The sequence below is a fragment of the Pithys albifrons genome, chromosome 12, assembly GCF_047495875.1.
Source record: "Pithys albifrons albifrons isolate INPA30051 chromosome 12, PitAlb_v1, whole genome shotgun sequence".
Classification (NCBI taxonomy): Eukaryota; Metazoa; Chordata; class Aves; order Passeriformes; family Thamnophilidae; genus Pithys; species Pithys albifrons.
Genome location: NC_092469.1, coordinates 9,168,785 through 9,186,999, shown reverse-complemented (window position 1 = coordinate 9,186,999; position 18,215 = coordinate 9,168,785). Strand labels below are relative to the sequence as shown.

The 18,215-nt window shown below is 42.9% G+C and overlaps 1 protein-coding gene across 1 annotated transcript in view; it reads right to left on the bottom strand.

Annotated features, from left to right (window-relative positions):
• The window catches only part of TENT4B (terminal nucleotidyltransferase 4B), a 42,298-nt gene extending 24,083 nt beyond the window's left edge, over window positions 1-18,215 (bottom strand). The window contains exon 1 of the mRNA XM_071567304.1: window positions 17,512-18,215. Within this exon, the coding sequence (XP_071423405.1) occupies window positions 17,512-18,074 (563 nt within the window). The 5' untranslated portion in view covers window positions 18,075-18,215. The remainder of the gene's footprint in view (window positions 1-17,511) is intronic.

The following is an 18,215-nucleotide window of genomic DNA, read 5'->3' as shown; positions in this document are numbered from 1 at the left end:
TGGAAAGGTATTTCATTTGGCTTTATAGTCATACTGAAGCACACCAGCACCAAAGAGCCACTTGGGACACACAGAGACAGTTCTCTGCAAGGCATAAGAGAACTAGTTTGCTGGTTTTATGACAGTAAATGGAGTAAACAAGTGGGTCTTAGTCCTGTACTTCTGAAAACCTTAACACACAGGGAAACAAAAAATAAAATTGTCTCTAAGACTTTCTCTAAGTAGGTTTTCAAGCAAAGTTCTACTTGCATTACACCTTGTTTTCAAGCCTGGTAAGCTGATTCCATCAGAATTTCAGAGACCGAATGGAATTAAAGGGAAGAGAACCTATTCAATTTCAGTGGGTTACAGTATCTGTTATGTTCACCTGACAGAGACTCTGATGCATCATTAAAAAAATAAATTGACTGCAAAAGTTGCAATCACAAGAATGACTTCTGATGGCAACAACACTGAACAGCCCCATGAGGAACACAAGCCATTTAGGTGAAAAGTCTCGGCTTTTGTGCAGATGCAATACTATGGAACAGCATCCTTTCTTAGTTTAATCACACCTTATTTTTTTTGTAGCACAACTCGTGGGCTCTAAATGTGCAACTCAGGAATCTCAAACTAGTTTACATATATCCCAAATTGTTGTTATTCTGGAATATGAATCTTGATGCATACCTGCCAATCAATTCAAAATAATCACATACAAATGAAATGGCATTTCTGTTTTATATGCAGAACACACAGGGAGGTAACGTGGACAAGAACATAAACTTCATTGTACACTTCAGCAGCTGACACATAAACCAGCACAACTCTCTCCTGCTGCAAGTCCGGAACTGAAACCAAGAGTGACACTGGAAGGTGTTTCACTCTGTAAAACTCAGCTGGAGATACTCCAAGTTTCATTTCTCTGCACTCGGATCCTGATGCAGTGAATGACCAGCCCACCACACTCCCAGGTTTCGGCAGCTTGGAGGAGCCAGCCCGACCCAACCAGCACCCGGGCTCGGCTGCTCCAGCTGGGATCGTTCCCTCAGTTCCGCTGCCTCCCGGGGCAGGTGAGCAGCAGAGCCCAGTCCTGCTCAGCAGAGCAGCCAGCAAGATCAAGATGATTTTGACCAGTTTTGTTTAATCACAGTAGAGCAGGTAAGTGTTGCCTTTGTGTGCCAACATGCCATATTATACTAACAACAAGAACTAGTTTTAATTGAAAATTTTCCTGCTTTTGTAATTCTGGACTTCTATTATGCTTCTACTCTCCTCTGGCTCTTCTTCACTCTTCATTTCACAGGAGAAATTATGCAGACATGCACGTGCTAATTTCTCTCAAAAGGGTGTTACCCATGGCTTCTGCTCCAGCTGTTAAAAAGTTCTGGTCATCCATTCCCAAGAGGTGCCTCTGCCTTGGCCTTATATACACCTTTACACTGGAAAGGCTATTTGCAAAATCACTGAAGACAATTTAAAATAATGGATATCAACCATACTCAAAAAAATTGTCTAGTGCTCATGCAATGTAATTCAGTTTTGGCAAGATTTTCTGAAAAAAGCTTCATTTTCAGAATTGTGAAGATCTAAATTATTTAGAAACTCCACGGACAGTCGGCAGAAGTAAGCAATGAACACACAGGTGACTTTTGTCTTCCCACACTCTATGCTTCAAGATTAATCACTTCTGATTTAAGAGTTTAATGATTTTATACCCACACTTGAAAAGGATATTTGCCAGGTACCCCTGTAGCACTAAACAAGCCTTCTGTATCCCAGTTTTCTTTGGATGAATAATTCCAACAGGACAATCTTTAGTTGCCCCTATAATTTTAAGTCTCCCTTGGAGGAAAAAAAAAATAAATCAAAAGCAACAAAGAGAAATACTGCAGATTTTCAGGATTATAATTGGCTTTGGGGAAGAATGTGAAGGAGGAATCTGAAGTATTCTAGCTCCTGAAAGCATCTATACTTAAGAACCCAAACCACATCCATCCCTCCACTCCCAAGAGGAAAGCCAGCATGGCACAGGAGAAGAGAGAATAACTTCAGTTTGAAGCTTCACAAAGTATTTTACTAAGAAAAAGATGGTACTGGTAAACGCTCCCAAAACTTCAAAAGTTTCATGAACTAAACAAAGCTTCTTCCCCTTCCATTCATGACCTACTTGGTCCTGAAGTGATTTTGAACAACACTGCACTAAGGTAAAGGAAAGACATAGAGAAGCCCAACCTTCCCTCTCCCCTCACAATTGTATTGGGGAAGACAACACTTCCCAAATCAGCTTTCAGTTTTAACACTCATCTTCCACAAGCTAAATAAAATTATTTCTAGATTACTGTCACCATCTACATGTGTTGAATAATGAAGCAGGAACAACAGCAGACATTGTAAAGATCACAAATTATTTTCCCACCTACAAACTCAAACAAAACCAAACATTAGAGTAGTGAAGGGAACTGTAAACATGAAGCATCTACTGAGGTCCTCTTCCTGTCTCTTGGGCCTCCGTAGTAGACAAATCCCTTTAATATTTGCTTGTTGAAGGTACTGAAAAGAAAAAACCAAACTGCATCTGCAGGTGATTTAATAGGCAGTTAACTTTCATGGTGACTGACACATCAGTCCGTTAGAAAATAAAATTGTGCATAATAAGGCAAACAATTTTCAAAAGCCTCAGAGACTTTGACCACCACTTTTTATATCCTTAGTTACTAAATCACATCAATATATTTTAGGTCACATAGTCCCTGTATTTTGAGCCACATATGCCCTATGGGAGCTTTAAAATGAAACATCCTGAAACATGTTCATAATAGTAACCTGACAAAAGCAGGAAAGCTTAAGGAGCTGGGTTTTGATATCACACCTCTTTTCTTCAGTGCACTCACTTGAATTACAGCTTCACAGACCATCTTTTCACAGTTTACCTAAAAACAGACATGCAGAAAAAACAGGTATTCCACTGCCATATGATTACTAAATACATCACTAAAAATCAGGATATCTACTGCATGAAGAGTTTCTGAAGATGCAAATGGAGAACTTCCCTTTGCAGAGAGCAAGGCAAAGAAGATTTCTATCTGTCCCTGTCCATTATAGCCCAGGTGTTTGTCACCACTCCCCAGCTTCCCAGCAACAGGGTCTGTCATAACAGGATTACACAACTCGCCCTAGTCCATCAAGGGCAAAGTTAGCCAAGGTAAATCCCACCGTGTCCATCGGTTCAGCCAAATTCTTCCAAGCACAGCAGGGAGCCCAAGGAGGACCCGTCACTCCCACCCAGGTGACAAGGGGCGACAAGAGGCCAGTGGAAGAAACACCTTCAATTGGCATTTCTACACCCAGACCACCTCTGGGGTAGCTTTTGGTGTTGGGTTACCCAAGAACAGCTTGGCCCTTCTAACTAATAGTTGTTACCTACTGAGTATTTCACAGAATTGCCTTTTAGGACTCAGGGAGGGCAAAATTTCCAGAAACACGTAAATGATTCAGGAACCCTGATCCTGTTTTCTGGACTAATGTCTTTTGGGATTAACCTGATTATTCTGATACTGAGTTTGAAAATATGGAATTGGTTTGATCACTTCCAGCAATTACAGTGGAGTGATTATGCACATTTCTTCCAATGCTGTGGAGGAAAAAAGATGCCACTAAATTTATATTACAAAATCTACAACTTCTATCCTGTACAAGTATTTGAATAGCTACAGTACCCTCTTTCTTCCTCCCAATCAACACCCATTTGCCACAAATCCTTCAAATTACTGGAGTTTTTTTCATTTATGTTCTGGATTTTACATTAATTTATAGGTTTAACTGCACCATAAAAAGCACTAAAGTAGTACTACTTTATGGGAACAGCCATACTGTGGTAGAGACATTAAAATACTGGACAAGGAACAAATCTGGACAGTTCTTTTCAATTATTTAAACTGTTATCTCCATCTTTTTAGTTTTTTATTTATTTTATAGAGCCATAGTTTCAATCAGGATGAATTCCGTCTTCTTTAAACTGATTCAAGTTATTTCTAATTAAAACTCCCTAACACATTCTTTAGTCAAGAAGTAACGTAAGAGACTTTTTTCCTATCACGGTAGAATTGAGCATTTTTTGTCTGTTTATAAATTTCAGTGTGTGCTTCGACTTCCTAAAATATACTCAGATGTATGAGAATTTTTCCCACAGAAATTTGTCTTCTAAGAGGGAGAAAAATTCTACTGAACTTTAACTATATAACAGATGCTTGAATTAGTCCTACCAATAAGCCATTTGAAGTGTAACTGCAACTGATCCATTGGTTTTTAAACCTGTGCCATATGTACACCCAGTCTTGCTCTCTATTTTTACAGCACTTCCAGCAAAAGCATCAAATGCCAACTGGAAAGATGGTTTTGAGAAATACCCTGACTTCCCACTGCCTTTTTTTTTTTTAATAATCACACTGTACATAAAAACAATCTAGCTGAGTCACTGCATGTGTGGGAATAACCTTCTATTTCTTCCCTGGGAAGTATCTACATATCATCCCTCCTTCCCATATCTGTAAGCAAGTGCAGTCAGAGTCTCCTGCTTCTCTTTTCCCAGGAAATGGGGTGCCAAACATGCATTTTGCTAACAGAGGAGTGAAAAAACATGAGAGAAACTGCTACCTCAACTGCTCTGAAAGAACAAGATGAAGCAGAAGAAAAAGGGTTTGTGCAGGAAAAACAAAGTGGGAAGAGCAGCAATGGGGAATTGCTGATTTATTTTCATAATCACAAAGAGACTTCAACTCTAGTAATATCTAATTATTTTGAGACACACCATTAACTCCAACATCTCCTATAAAATACTGCCACAAGTTTTTCCTCAGCTCACTTGCAAAGAAGTGTTACTCTGCTGGAATAGTTACACATACAGACCAGCTATGCCGTTTGCAACCTCATCATTTAAAATACAGATATGTATTTTTAAAAGCTTTAAAGTACAACTATTACCATGCGCTTCAGACATTCTGTAATTACAACTCAAAGTAAATTTCCAAACGAGAACCACAGACAAGTTAAAGTATCTATTTCCTACAGTGGGGAATTAGTAATTCCTCAGCCTACCATCTCCCACTCAGAAAGACCAAACAACAGTTTATAAATTGGGGTTTTTTAAACAAGAGCTTAACAAGAAGTAAAAGTAACTATTGGCATCAGCAGTAGTTCAATTAATATTAGCTGAACTTTCCCAGTAGCACAGAAACATTTGGGTTGGAGCTCTAACAAAAGCAATAGCCACTAAATTACCGTAACACTTGCGAGTAGCTCTGACTCCTGAGCCAGCACAACACACAGGAGCAGGGAGTTAAAAACAAAAAAAAGTCTATTAGGTCAGATCAGTTCTGCAAATCTCAACAATGATGTTACTATTAAACCAGAAGGAAACGGCAAGTCAGGTAACACACCGTTCTGTCTGTCTCCATAAGCCAGGCTAGCACAGTTCTTTGTACATCACTAGTATATTGCTGCAATTTTGTTAGTGTAGTAAATATTATCACATAAACAAACAATCTGCGACCTGCCAATAACTGACAAAACATGTTATCTGGGCAGAGGCGAGACTAACACACTCCCAGCAGGCTGATGAGCACTTCTGGTGGATAACAGAGGCTTGGAAAATAGTCTCCACCTGAGGAATCTGATGGGAGCTGAAACTGCAGAGCACAGACCTCTGCCATGGCGTGACTGCTGCGTGTGCAGTGGGGCACCCAACACGAAACCTGGCAAGCCTTGCACAGCTTTTCTCACACAGAACTGAGTGGAGAAGAGTCCCCTATTTCCACACATGCAGCGGGTTCTGCCTGGCAAATATTCTTGTCTATGACTTGATAAATTATTTGACTTGAAGGATTCATTACATGAAAGGAAGAAGAGCAATGTAATTATTAGCTCCTGTCTCTTCCATCAGAGTTGATTTACACTTCCAAACATTCACCTGAAACAAGCTCACACCAGTTCCTAAGAAGGAAGAGGCACTATGACAATGCCAGGCTTACACTGTCACCTCAAAGCCAAGACACAAAGCTGTTTGAGGTCTGAGTTCCAGCCGGTGCTGCTGATACACTTGGCCCCACAGCTCAGGAACACACACCGACAGCGCACTGTGCCAACTCCAGAAACCCTCCCTGCACCCATCTGTGCAGCCAGCCTGCTTCTGAGCTGCTAAGCAGGCAGAAGAACCAAGAGCAGAGTCAAACTCCAAACACTTCTTCAGAAACACAAGATCAAACATAATAAAATAATGTAATATAAAAATATTAAGTCCTATAACTAGGCAGAGCTGCAGTTTGTTAATAACTTTTCAGCTCCAGAATAACAACACTTTCAAATCAGTCTGAAGTGCCAATATGCCATCTGGAAAGTCAATGCAGATTTCCAAGGCTTTCCACCATCTTCTAATATTTACAGTCTTTTGGGTAGCCTTGTTTGTTTTGGTTTTCTTTACAGGAGGGAATTTTGCACATCATTTGGGAACATTCAAAGGAACTCAAAAGTGAGTCACAGGTTACTTTGGTACATTTCCTATACTAGAAATACTCAGTACTTCTTATGGAAAGATGTGAAGTTAGCAGTTACAACTAAAACCACAGGGCTTTAAGTCTGTAGGTTAAATTCATAGTCCTTGAGCAAAATGGACGGTGACTGAGTGCACTTCGGTGACACTCTGCTTACAGAACCAATACAAGTTCAGATGCACTGCTGTCATACCCAGGCAAAATTAAAATCATAGTTGTAGCTCTCCCTCACTTCCAGTTGCTTAAAAGCAACTGCACTGGGTGCCTTTTGAAGGAGGAGGAGGAACAATCACACTACGGCAAAGGTACAAGGAACATTTCAGGTAACTTTTTACTTTGATGATTTGTTATCTTTACAGTAGGGGTGTGCAGAGTGGACTATGTTCAGATCAAACAATGCAGCATTCATTTTGGGACTCATGGTGCAGTAATATGCTCCCTCAAAAGCATATATTAGAAACTATTTATTCATATTCTGTTTTATTCTCTTGTGCTCAGATGCTCCTCCTTGCAAGACAGGATGCAGCAAAGTATTTTGGAGTCACCAGCCTCCTCTACTCTGCTTATCATTCCAGGATAGCAAGCCCCAAACAATAACTAAGAAAGGACAGAGCCAAAGCAGATCACGGGAAAATGTTTCCTGTGGGCATCTCTATCAGGCCAGTGAAGAAATGCACCCTCAAGAGCTTCAATGTCAGGAACTGCAAGAAGTGCTTCTTCCTCCAATGAAGATAACAGGTCTCATCCTTCAAATTACCTGGAGAAGTGGGTCTCTGACTAACCCTATGGATGAAATCATAGGATTTATCTTCATTTCCCCTGAAGCTTCAGCTAGCACATCTGTTAGAAAACTACAAATACAAGCCTAGAAAATACTTCACCGAAATACCAAAATGTGAGTCCAAAACATTAAAATTCAGAGACACCAATATATGCTGAAAGATGACTTACTAAAGATTTCACGCAACCACCTCAGTTGCTGGGTTCAGCTTGGACATAATGACAGAGGAGTCAGCACATGATGGAAAAAAAGGGACCTGTCATGGCTGAACACAGACCTATTACCACAAAGCTGAGTACTGGAATGCACTCTAGGATGGGACAACCCTGGCATGGCAGAGTTCTTCACACCATCCACACGTGCACTGACACATTTGTACAGAGTCTTCTGGCAAAAGTAGCAAATGGAGAGCAAGAGGCTGTGCAGAACCCTCAGAAACCCACTCAACTTTCATTCAACTCACTGAAACTGCACAAAATAATTTGAATCATAGAATCACAGAATCATAGAATCAACTGGGTCGGAAAAGATCTCTGAGATCATCAAGTCCAACCCTTGGTCCAACTCCAGTCCCTTTACCAGATCATGGCACTCAGTGCCACAGCCAATCTCAGTTTAAAAACCTCCAGGGATGGGGAATCCACCCCCTCTCTGGGCAGCCCATTCCAATGCCTGATTACTCTCTCTGGAAAGAATTTTTTTCTGATATCCAACTTAAATTTCCCCTGGCAGAGCTTGAGCCCATCGTGCCCCCTTGTCCTATTGCTGAGTGCTTGGGAGAAGAGACCAACTCCCACCTGGCTAGAACTTCCCTTCAGGTAGTTATAGACAGTGATGAGGTCACCTCTGAGCCTCCTCTTCTCCAAGCTAAACACCCCCAGCTCCCTCAGCCTCTCCCCACAGCACTTGTGCTCCAGTCCCTTCACCAGCCTTGTTGCTCTTCTCTGGACCCGCTCCTCAATATCGTTCCTTAACTGAGGGGCCCAGAACTGAACATAAAAGACCAAGTAAGTGTCCAGTGTACCCAAAAAATGAGTAGCAGATGCTGCAGTGGAGACCAGCTGTAAGAGAGGCATACGAGGGTTGCTGTGAGCTTCACAAGCTAATAAATCAACAGCATCTGAACAAGCACGTTTCAGCATGCCTGAAGCAGGTGTGCTTCAGAGGAGCAAAGGCTGAAGTGAAGTATTCCAGCCTATAATAATGTTCAGTGACTTAATGCCTACAGGCAAATACCACATGGTCCAAAAAAACAAGAGGAAGTGTGTTAATATAGATATTCTCTTCTTTTACTCCAAGGTGCTGTTCTGCCAGGAGCTGACACTGTTGCTTACTGCCATGGAAACTTTATCTTTTACCATCCTATGTGCCCTGTCACATTTGTCCACGTTCTAACACAAACAGCTTTGTAATATCACTAGTTAGTTCAAACTTGGGTAGCAAAACAATTGCAACTGATATAAATACAAGACAGCAATAAAAGCAGGATGGTACTATCCTTTCTCCCTCATCTCAAAAACTATCCCATAAAATGAAATCTAACAGCTTGATGAGGCCAATTTCTTTTCCACCTGATGTTGGAAGCAGAGGTACATGTAAAGAAGCTGCTTACCCCAATAAGAAACTAGTTCCTCAAGGAAAAAATGGACATGAAAATTTTCTCATGTGAGTACCTGCCAAGTATGACTACTACAAGGAAAAATCCCCATGGACAAATGAGCCCAAAACACAACCTGAAGGATGAGTATATAAAAGCTCCTCCAGCATGTGAGCTGAATCACCCAATTGAAGAGTGTGACACAAGAAAGCAAAAATCAAACAAAATAAACCATCAGGACATCACTTTTTTCAGTCTGACTCAATACTGTGACCCAAGACTGTGATTTGCAATCATTAGTGATTTGCAACCATTATTAAGATCAAGATAGTTCCTTCACTACACTAAGTTAAACTCAATACTTCAACTGGCAGCTGTGGAAAGCTTGTCAACCAGGAGTGACTCTGAACACGAGACAAAGTCATGTGCCAAGGCACAACTCCTTAACACCATTTTCAAAAATGATAAGGAATACTTATTTTAGATTAAAATCAAAATCTTACTGAGGGAGAAGGGGGAGGAGTGTAAATGCATATAAAGGAGTATGCTTTTTATAACAACCCTCTTGAAATAAAACAAACAAAAAGAAACCTCAAAACCAGAACAAAACACAATTGCTTTCTGTAATACACAGGAAAATATCAGCAGTTCCTAAAGTAACATAGGAAGTGAATAGTTCTGAAATTAGCAGAGCGAGGCTTAAGAAAGTAAGTTATGTTATCACACTTCCCCAGTCTAGATCACAACATCAAGAAGTCAGGCAAAGTCAACAAGCTTTGATTAAGGACTTGCAGTCTTCAGACTACAAACTGACACATAACAGTAGGACAACACCTTAGTCATCACCTACACTACAGCATGATATTCCTCCGTATGACGTTGCATGAAGGGCTTATCTATACTTGGTATTTGTGACAGGTTAATCCAAGTTCTTTCAGGTGTTACTGCATCCATAAACAAATTAATTATAAAGTACATGATGCTTTCAATGGGTGTACTTAGACATAAATGCAAGTAAATCCACACTCAGTGAAGATTATGATTCAGTGTTGCTACTCACCTAAATATCTCACATTTATCATATAATATCACCCTCACTGCCCTGATTTGGAAGTTCCTAGAGGAATTCAGGGTTGGCATTTGCCCACTGTTCTATCCTATTATTTGTAAAATCACAGTACTATTTTCTCCATTCTGTCTTACAACATCTTCAGTATAGTGTTGGCTACTTCTCCCATAAGAGAGCACATCCACAGCGTGGAGGAGCAGAGATGCACAGACACTCACTGTGATCCTGACCCTCTGCTAGCACTATTTTCTAGTAAAAACCCTAAAAAATGCAATGCAAAAAAGAAATTGCATGATGTACACAATACAGTGTGGTGATAGAGAATCCCACACCAGAAAGCCTTCTCAAGCAACTGTAGCAAGACTGTGCCTCTTTCACTGCACATTGCTCTTGAATAATTCAGATGCAGTCTCAGGCCAGGGAGGACATTATGAGACTGTCAGAGAGGCTGATCTGGCTGCCAAATAATCTTAATTGTCACCATGGGAAGAAGAAAATTAACAGATGTCGCTGATGCACCAGCATAAGACATCCTCGGCCCCAGTGAGACAGCCAGTTCACCCTCACACTGAGCTGCTGTGCTAGAGCAGTCCTGGCACAGCTGCCTCTCCCCAGTGGCTCAGCCTCAGAGCTTGGTGGCCCCGGAGGCAGCCAAGGGACACGACCAGTTCATGGGATGTGGGGCTCAGATTTTGTGACACAGGTTTAAGGGTCACCAAGACAACCACCAGGGACACGCAGTATCAGAAGACCTGTACTGAATGCAGCAATACTAATACATTGATGGCATGACTATGACACAACACAACTAGCACCAATACAAAGTTATTGAAAGGACTTGTACCACCTCCAGAGATCTGTAGGAGAGGTTTTTGCACAAACTTAAAAACAACAGTGTCTGTCTCTTCTTTTGATACAGTAAGTTCATAGCATTCCCAGAAAAAATCCTGCTGTGTTATCTGTTGTTGGTAAAATTACAAAATGATTTAAGTTCAAATCACTCTTTCTATAACTTTTTGTAGCCTAGGAAAATACCTGAAGCCTACATCCAGTTCACTAGTTTTTCTCAGTTTTTCTTGCTTATAGAAATATATTCCTTAGCACTGATTTACAGGCAAAGGGACAGAAAGCAATACTCAAAAATGATTGACATCTTGAGCGCTCTTTGGTAGTTCATCCAAAAAGGTAATTCAAAAAGACAATGCTCACAACTTAAGAATTCCCAGCATGTTCAAATAATTAATTAGTACACCAACTGCTCTCCGAGAACAGCAGTAGTATTTGCTTGCTTATAATATGTATTATGCAAGATTTTTGCTGGTTATGTCACTACATCACTAGCACCACACACAGCCCTCAACACAACACCCAAGCTGCCTCTGCTACTGCTGCCAGTACCTACATCCAGCAGAGTGTAGGAACCACTGTTTTACATCACATACAACAGAAACAAAAAGCTTCGAAGCAACAGTCACCTCTAAAATTATGGCATATGCAATATTTTTGAAGCACATGCACCATATCGAACAATGGGTTCAGAATCCTCACTTTATGAGGTCAATAAAAAGAAATATCAAGTATTTCTATTATTGCCTATTCTAATAGTAAAGTTGTGCACACGACTTCTGAAAACCACATTTTAAAGTTTTGCAAATTCGTGAAGTGAAAAACAGACCTCATATTCCAATTTTAAATAAGTGCCTAGAAACTGCCCAGGGACCAACTGGAATAGTAAGATGACAGAAAAAAAACTGAAGCGAGAAAAAAGCAACAACATGCTCTCATGACACAGGTCTCCATCTTACTTGTGTTCCTTAGGACTGACAATAAGATCTCAGGCTTCCTAAAACTGACCTTATACTAACAGTTTGACAATTAAAAAATAAGAGCTACAACCCCAACATGGTTTAACATAATACTAATGAAGATTCAGGGTGAATAGATCCTCTTTTGTCAATGCATGCTGCTACATAAAGTACACAGTGGCCCTCGGGAATCAGCAAGCACACCAGAGGGAATGACATGCTCTTCCTATTACTTAATATAGACATCTCCATCTACCAAAAAAAAGTCTGCCAAACTTCTGTTCCTTATATAGCCACTCCAAGGTAAATAGGTATCCAAGTCTCAAATAGAAGATAGGAATTGGAGAAAACAGAACAGCTCACAGGAATAGACCCACATGCTGTTCCCTTGCACATGTAGAAATCAGCACACTCTGAAGTCCTCCTTAAATTGTTTAAACAAAACACGCTGAAATGTTGGCCCCATTCCAAGATTCTGCAACCTCAAGCAATACTGTTATATAATATGCACAGTATATTTCTTAAAGGTTTCTTCAAACTGCCTTTACTCCATCATCTTCATCCTCTAGTAAATGTGTCTATTTCTCCCAACCCCTCCAAAAGAAGTCATTTCTTACTACAGAAGGCTGTGGGGAAATATCCGATTTCACTTCCATAAAACCCAGCTGACTGCTCCAAGAGCTGCACAAGCTGTCACAAGGGTACTGCCAGGACGGTGCTGTGCCATGACTCAGGATGAGACAGGGAGCAACAGTGGATCTCCTCAGACAGGGACATGAAAAGGATCTGCACTCGAGTCACATCCCTGCACTTCCACCTCACAGTCCACACACAGCTACGCAGTGAGGACAGAGAGCTGCTCCAGAGGCTTTTCCAGAAAGCAAGATCTGTGTCTATGAATTTTTCCCAAATAACTCCTTTTTACACATGATGGACACAGTGAATTCACCTACAATCTATGTTTCAGTGTACATGAATTTAACAAATCCAAACCACATGCAACTACTCTAACAGAAGATACATGAAGTTATGCACACACCTCCTTGTTCTTTCACCAGAAATGAGAAGTCTGTGCACAAAGGTGTTTTACTCACATAAAGCATTTTTTTCAAGTAATGCTACAACAAATCAAGTAACACCCCTGCATTTGATTTAAGCGCTTCAGAGTATAGGATGAAAAACTACACAGTTGATTAGGATTTTAACAGATTTCCCTAAGTCAGGCATTCAGGCTGGCTAGAGGTTTTGCTGCAGACACGCAGACCTGCTCTGCTCATACTCCACCCAGCTCTTTCAGTTCGTGCTCCAGTCCACATGGACATCATGCTGCCATGGCTGATACCACACAAGGGCCTGAGCAAACAGGGTTAAGGAGACACGGGGTAAGTTATCACAAGCTTACAGCTGCCTTAATGTGACTCCATGTCCTCTGCTCAGCTCACACCTGGGAGAAGGGGCTTGTGTCTGCCTTAATGCACTTCTTTGAAAAACGACATTGAAACACCAGAGAAGCTGACAAACTTCACATAAACTCACAATGAAACTTCTATAGCAAAGACGCATATATGGCTTTAAGCTATTTTCTTCCCTTAAGTAATTATGATTTTATTTCATAATATCTTCTGTAATCCAGGGCAACATGCTGGAAACCCTTATGCCCTGCTCAAGTCTGTGCCAACTAATTCAGCAGCACAGGAGAGTGTGATTGTCCATGTGCACTTCCCTCCTCTGGAGGTCACAGGATTCTCTTCCTTTCATGGAATACTTTCCATCAGTATTTGAAAACAGTGTACATTCAATATTTCAAAATGTACTGTTTTCTATGTAATTCATATTCCTCAGCAGTGACAGATTTAACGCCTTCAGCTCACACATTAACTGGGTTCTCACCTTCGGCTGCAGATTACTATGAAAACTAAATAGCTCCCTACAGACTCCCCAATTCCACATCTTCTTCCTGGGAACTGTGCACAAACTGGACTCTTTCCTTTGGCACAAGAAACAAGAAACATGCCAACTTAAGTGCAAGTCTCTGTTATTAGGTTTTGTTACGCTTGAGGCTTCTTGTTTCAGCAGTTCTTCTTGTGTCACCTTCTAGTCAGGCTCAACCTAAACTCCATGAAAGCTGTAAAATAGTGTTTCGATGTTCAAACTACTTTCTGTTCCTTTCTGATTGTGACAGTACTAACATTACTTACTGCTGCCCTTGGGACACAGTTACACACACAGAGACACGCACAGGATCCCATCCAAAACCCCCAACCCACACATCCTCCTACATCCTTGAGTTTTGCTACTAATTACTCTGCCAAGGCAAATCCAACTCTTTTAAGATACGTGTTAAGGCAACAGTAACATCATACGCACCTTGTAAAACATTTCATTCATTTTCTGCATTATCTGTTCTTTCCAGCAGTCCTGTCTGATGACAGAGCCCTCAGAGGATGGAAGACACAAACTGAATCCAACCGGGGTGCAAAGCAACTCGCAGGCAGCACCAGATAATTGTGGTAATTCACAAGTTACAAAGTTAAGAGAGCCACAACAAAGTAATGCAACCATCTGCATTATTAATAGAATTACAAGTCTGAGAACTTAGACTGAGGAAAAATATGAAAGATGGGCCAGAATAGGATGTACAAAAAGTACCATTAAGCCTGTGGGAGCAAAACGTGGCCAAGTGTTGAATGTCCATATTTCAGCACAGGTAAATGCTGGCAAACGCTGTGCATACTTTGTAAAAAAGTCTACTTTGACATCAAAACCAATATTCTTGTGAGAGTTTTTTTAGTTATTTGGTTATCTCTTTATATGTGTAAACAGCATTAACTAAGAGAGCATGTTTCTCAGTAAAAATAATTTAAAATTTCCAAGCTTTGACTGAACAGATACTTAAGCTTTTAACTGAAATCTCTATTTCACCATGATCACCTTACCTAAATCTTTAGACACCTAGTTACACACTGTTATGTGTTTACATAATCTGTCCAACAGGCTAAAACCTATTGGACTGTTTTTCCAGACAGCTGATCAATAGAATTGCATATTTAGAGCTGGTATTGCACAGCCACACACACAAGTGACATCCTTGAAATATGAACGCCCCATATCAGCATTCAACTGCTCTTGTGTAGCAAAATCAGGTCCAATCTTTCTGAAAATGGGACTGTTTTACCACACTGTCATATTCTAAAGACTCAAAATTTAAAGTAATTAACTGAAAAAAATTACAGGATGGTATAGAGGGAAAAGCACTGAGAGCCTTTACTACTGTTTCACAATTTGCATAATAACAATTAGGGGTGAAAAAGATACCTGTTCACACACAAGTAATGCTGCAACAGCAATGCAGGTATCTTTTCTTCCCAACGACTGCTGGAACTACTCATGATATATTTGGGAATTTATGTGGGAAGTAACAAATTTAAAATATTTACTTTAGCATTTGCTAGGTTACAAACCTCTCTATCCATCATCACTGACTAGTGTCTCAAGATGCAGACAGAGGCCTTACAACAGACAGGTTATTAAAGAGAAACTTGCACTCTGGAGCACTGGCAGCACCTCCGTGCACACCAAGGCACAGGAGGTTTCACGTGGCCTTGCCAGCAGCCACTCGGTGACACTGCAACCTTCATAGGACCTAAACATTTTCCAGGTTTTCCTAGGAGGCTGCAGTTTCTTTTAGAAATTGTTTCCACAGTTTTTCATTCAAGATTGTTAGCCAACAGCCTCTAAAAACATTTGGAATAAACAGCATTTTAGAAGCAAGCTTCTGTGATTTACGAAAAGCAATGCAGGGGTGTATCTTTGAGACATTCTGCCTTACTCCACTTTGAACAAAGGAAATAGCTAAAACAGAAGCTCAGCATCATATAAATATATGCCACAAACTAGACAGTCAATCCATATGTAGACTAAGATATCTGAGCATGTTTTGATACTATTAAAAAAGAAGCCCACAATATGCTTCCACTTGGAGTTTGAAACTGATTCCACCAAAATTCAACTCTAGCAACACCTTGAATACTTTGGCACAGTTGCTGTTATTATTATCATTAAACTCTTGCTAAACTTCAATATTTTTCCCCCATTATTATTACTATTCATCTCTTGCTAAGACTCACCCTTTTCCCCTTCTTTACGTCCAATACAGAAAAAGGTTTATGAATTTACAAGACAGAGAGTAAATTCTAAAAATGTTGCTCAGCCTTCAAGTAAATAAGTTACAAGGTAGAACATAAACAGAGTCCAAAAACTAACTTACAAAAATTCAACACTTAGTATGTTACTTCTAAGTTGTGTAAAGAAAGTTACAGAATGTTCTAAGCTACAGTAACTAAAAAATTTAAAATACCATATTTCTGTACTGTCATTTTATTAATTATTATAATCCCAGCAGTAAGGGCAACATATGAGCTCGTAAGGAAACAAGGCGCCAGAGGTGATAAGAGTTTGTCTTCTAAAACAACCAGCAAATTTGAACAGTCATCTTACAGAATAGAGATTTTGTAAAGCAAAGAGGTCGATACTTTACAGTGGGAGGAGGCAGAAGGACCCTTAGGTACAACCTGAGCACACAAAAACTCTCACTATCCACTCCCTACTGATTTCTAAAATGATCTCTTCCAGGCCTTCAACTGTTACCATGAACCTCTGCCACATGGACCCCGGAGGGTTCAAGGCAAAGGTCATACTTTTAAAAGCGTGAACTTTAAAAAAAAATCCACAGAAGTTACCAAATGGCTCTAATCCAAGGCATTACCCACATCAAAAGCCATCACTGCATTTACAGAAAGGGGAGACGAGGGCTCAAACCAGTTTTCAGGTGAACAGAAGATGGGTGTTTGCCTGCCTTCCTTCTCCACGGGCTCGTGCAATGCCAACTGCTGAGACCTAAGCTAACACAACAACACTAGGGACAAAATATTCAGATCAGCACATGCATTCCACATTCAGAGATCCATGACAACCATTAATAACTCCACACTGAAATCCACAGGACACAGTATACATGCATGGAAGTTAAATTCTCAGAGCAGGTGCCTGCCTGTGTGTGCTCTGTCAGGTCTTAAAAAAACACACTGCCCGGGAAATTACCTAGTCTGTGCGCTTTCTTTTAACACAAGCAGATTTTTTTTAAGTTCTAGTCCCTACCACGCCGTTGTTGCACAGGCAGCACAAAGCGTTAGAGGTGAGCTTGACAGCGCCGCGGAGGGAGGGCAGGCGGTGCCGGCCCTGCTGCCTGCCCCGGCCCCGCCGCACGTGTGTGAGCAGCGGGGACACCCGGAGCTCCACAGCAGGGAAAACACACGCGGTGACAGCGGAACGCCGTGCCCGAGCAGCGAGAGCAACGGACGGGAGTGCCCAACACGTGCACGGGCGGTGACAGCGGAGCGCCCGCGGAGCGCCGGTCCCTGCGGGGCGGCGCGGCCGCTCCACCCGCACACACAGGACACACGCGGCTGGCCACAGCCCCAGCCCCAGCCCCAGCCCCGTCCCGCGCAGGCCGCTCGGGCAGCGCCGGGGTGTAGCTATCACCGCAGCCGGGCAGCGACAGTCCGGCCCGGCCCCCTGCGCCACCCGCCGGGCCCAGCGGCCCCTCGGCCACCGCTGCCCGTGCCCGGCGTGCGGCCCCGGGGCGGGAAGGACCTCGGCCTCCGCCTCCTCCTCCTCCGGAGGCCGAGCGCGGCCGGGCCCGGCGCCCCCTCGACCTCCCCGCGGCCGCTCACCCCACGACTCCCTGGCTGTAGTTCCTCTTCTTCCAGGGGGTGCCGGTGTAGAGCGGCTCGGCCAGGCCGGGCTGGGCGCGGGCGGCCGGCTCGTCGGCCGGGGCGGGGGCGCGGCCCAGCAGCAGGCTGTAGTTGAGCCCGAAGGTGCTGGCCTTGTTGTCGCGCTTCCTCTTGTTGCTGGCGGCGGCGGCGGCGGCGGCGGCGGCGGGCGGCGCCCCCCGAGCGGGTCGGGCCCAGGCGGCGGCCCCCGGCGGCGGCGAGGCCTGGCGGTGCCCGCGGCTGTGCGGGTTGTTGGCGCTCTCGAGCGGCAGGAAGTCGGGCGGGGGGTCGGCGCGGGGGGCGCGGTACATGCCGGGCGGCGAGGCCGGGCCGGCCGCGGCGGGGGCGCTCTGCTGCTGCTGCTGCTGCTGCTGCTGCTGCTGCTCCTGCTGCTGCTGCTGCTGCTGTTGCTGTTGCTGGAAGTAAAGGTTGCGGACCCCCTGCGTGGTCTCCCAGATCTGCATCCACAGGCGGTTCGAGGGGCCGAGCTGCTCTGGCTGGAACCAGGCTATCCGGGGATCCATCAAACGGGGACCCACCCCGGCTGATCCGCTCCCCGCGCAGCGCCGGCCGCCGCCGCCGAGACCCTGTCAGCGGGTCCCAGCGCTAATGGCGGCTCCTATGGAAGGGCAGCTCCGCGCCTGCCTGCTCGCTGCTGCCGCCGT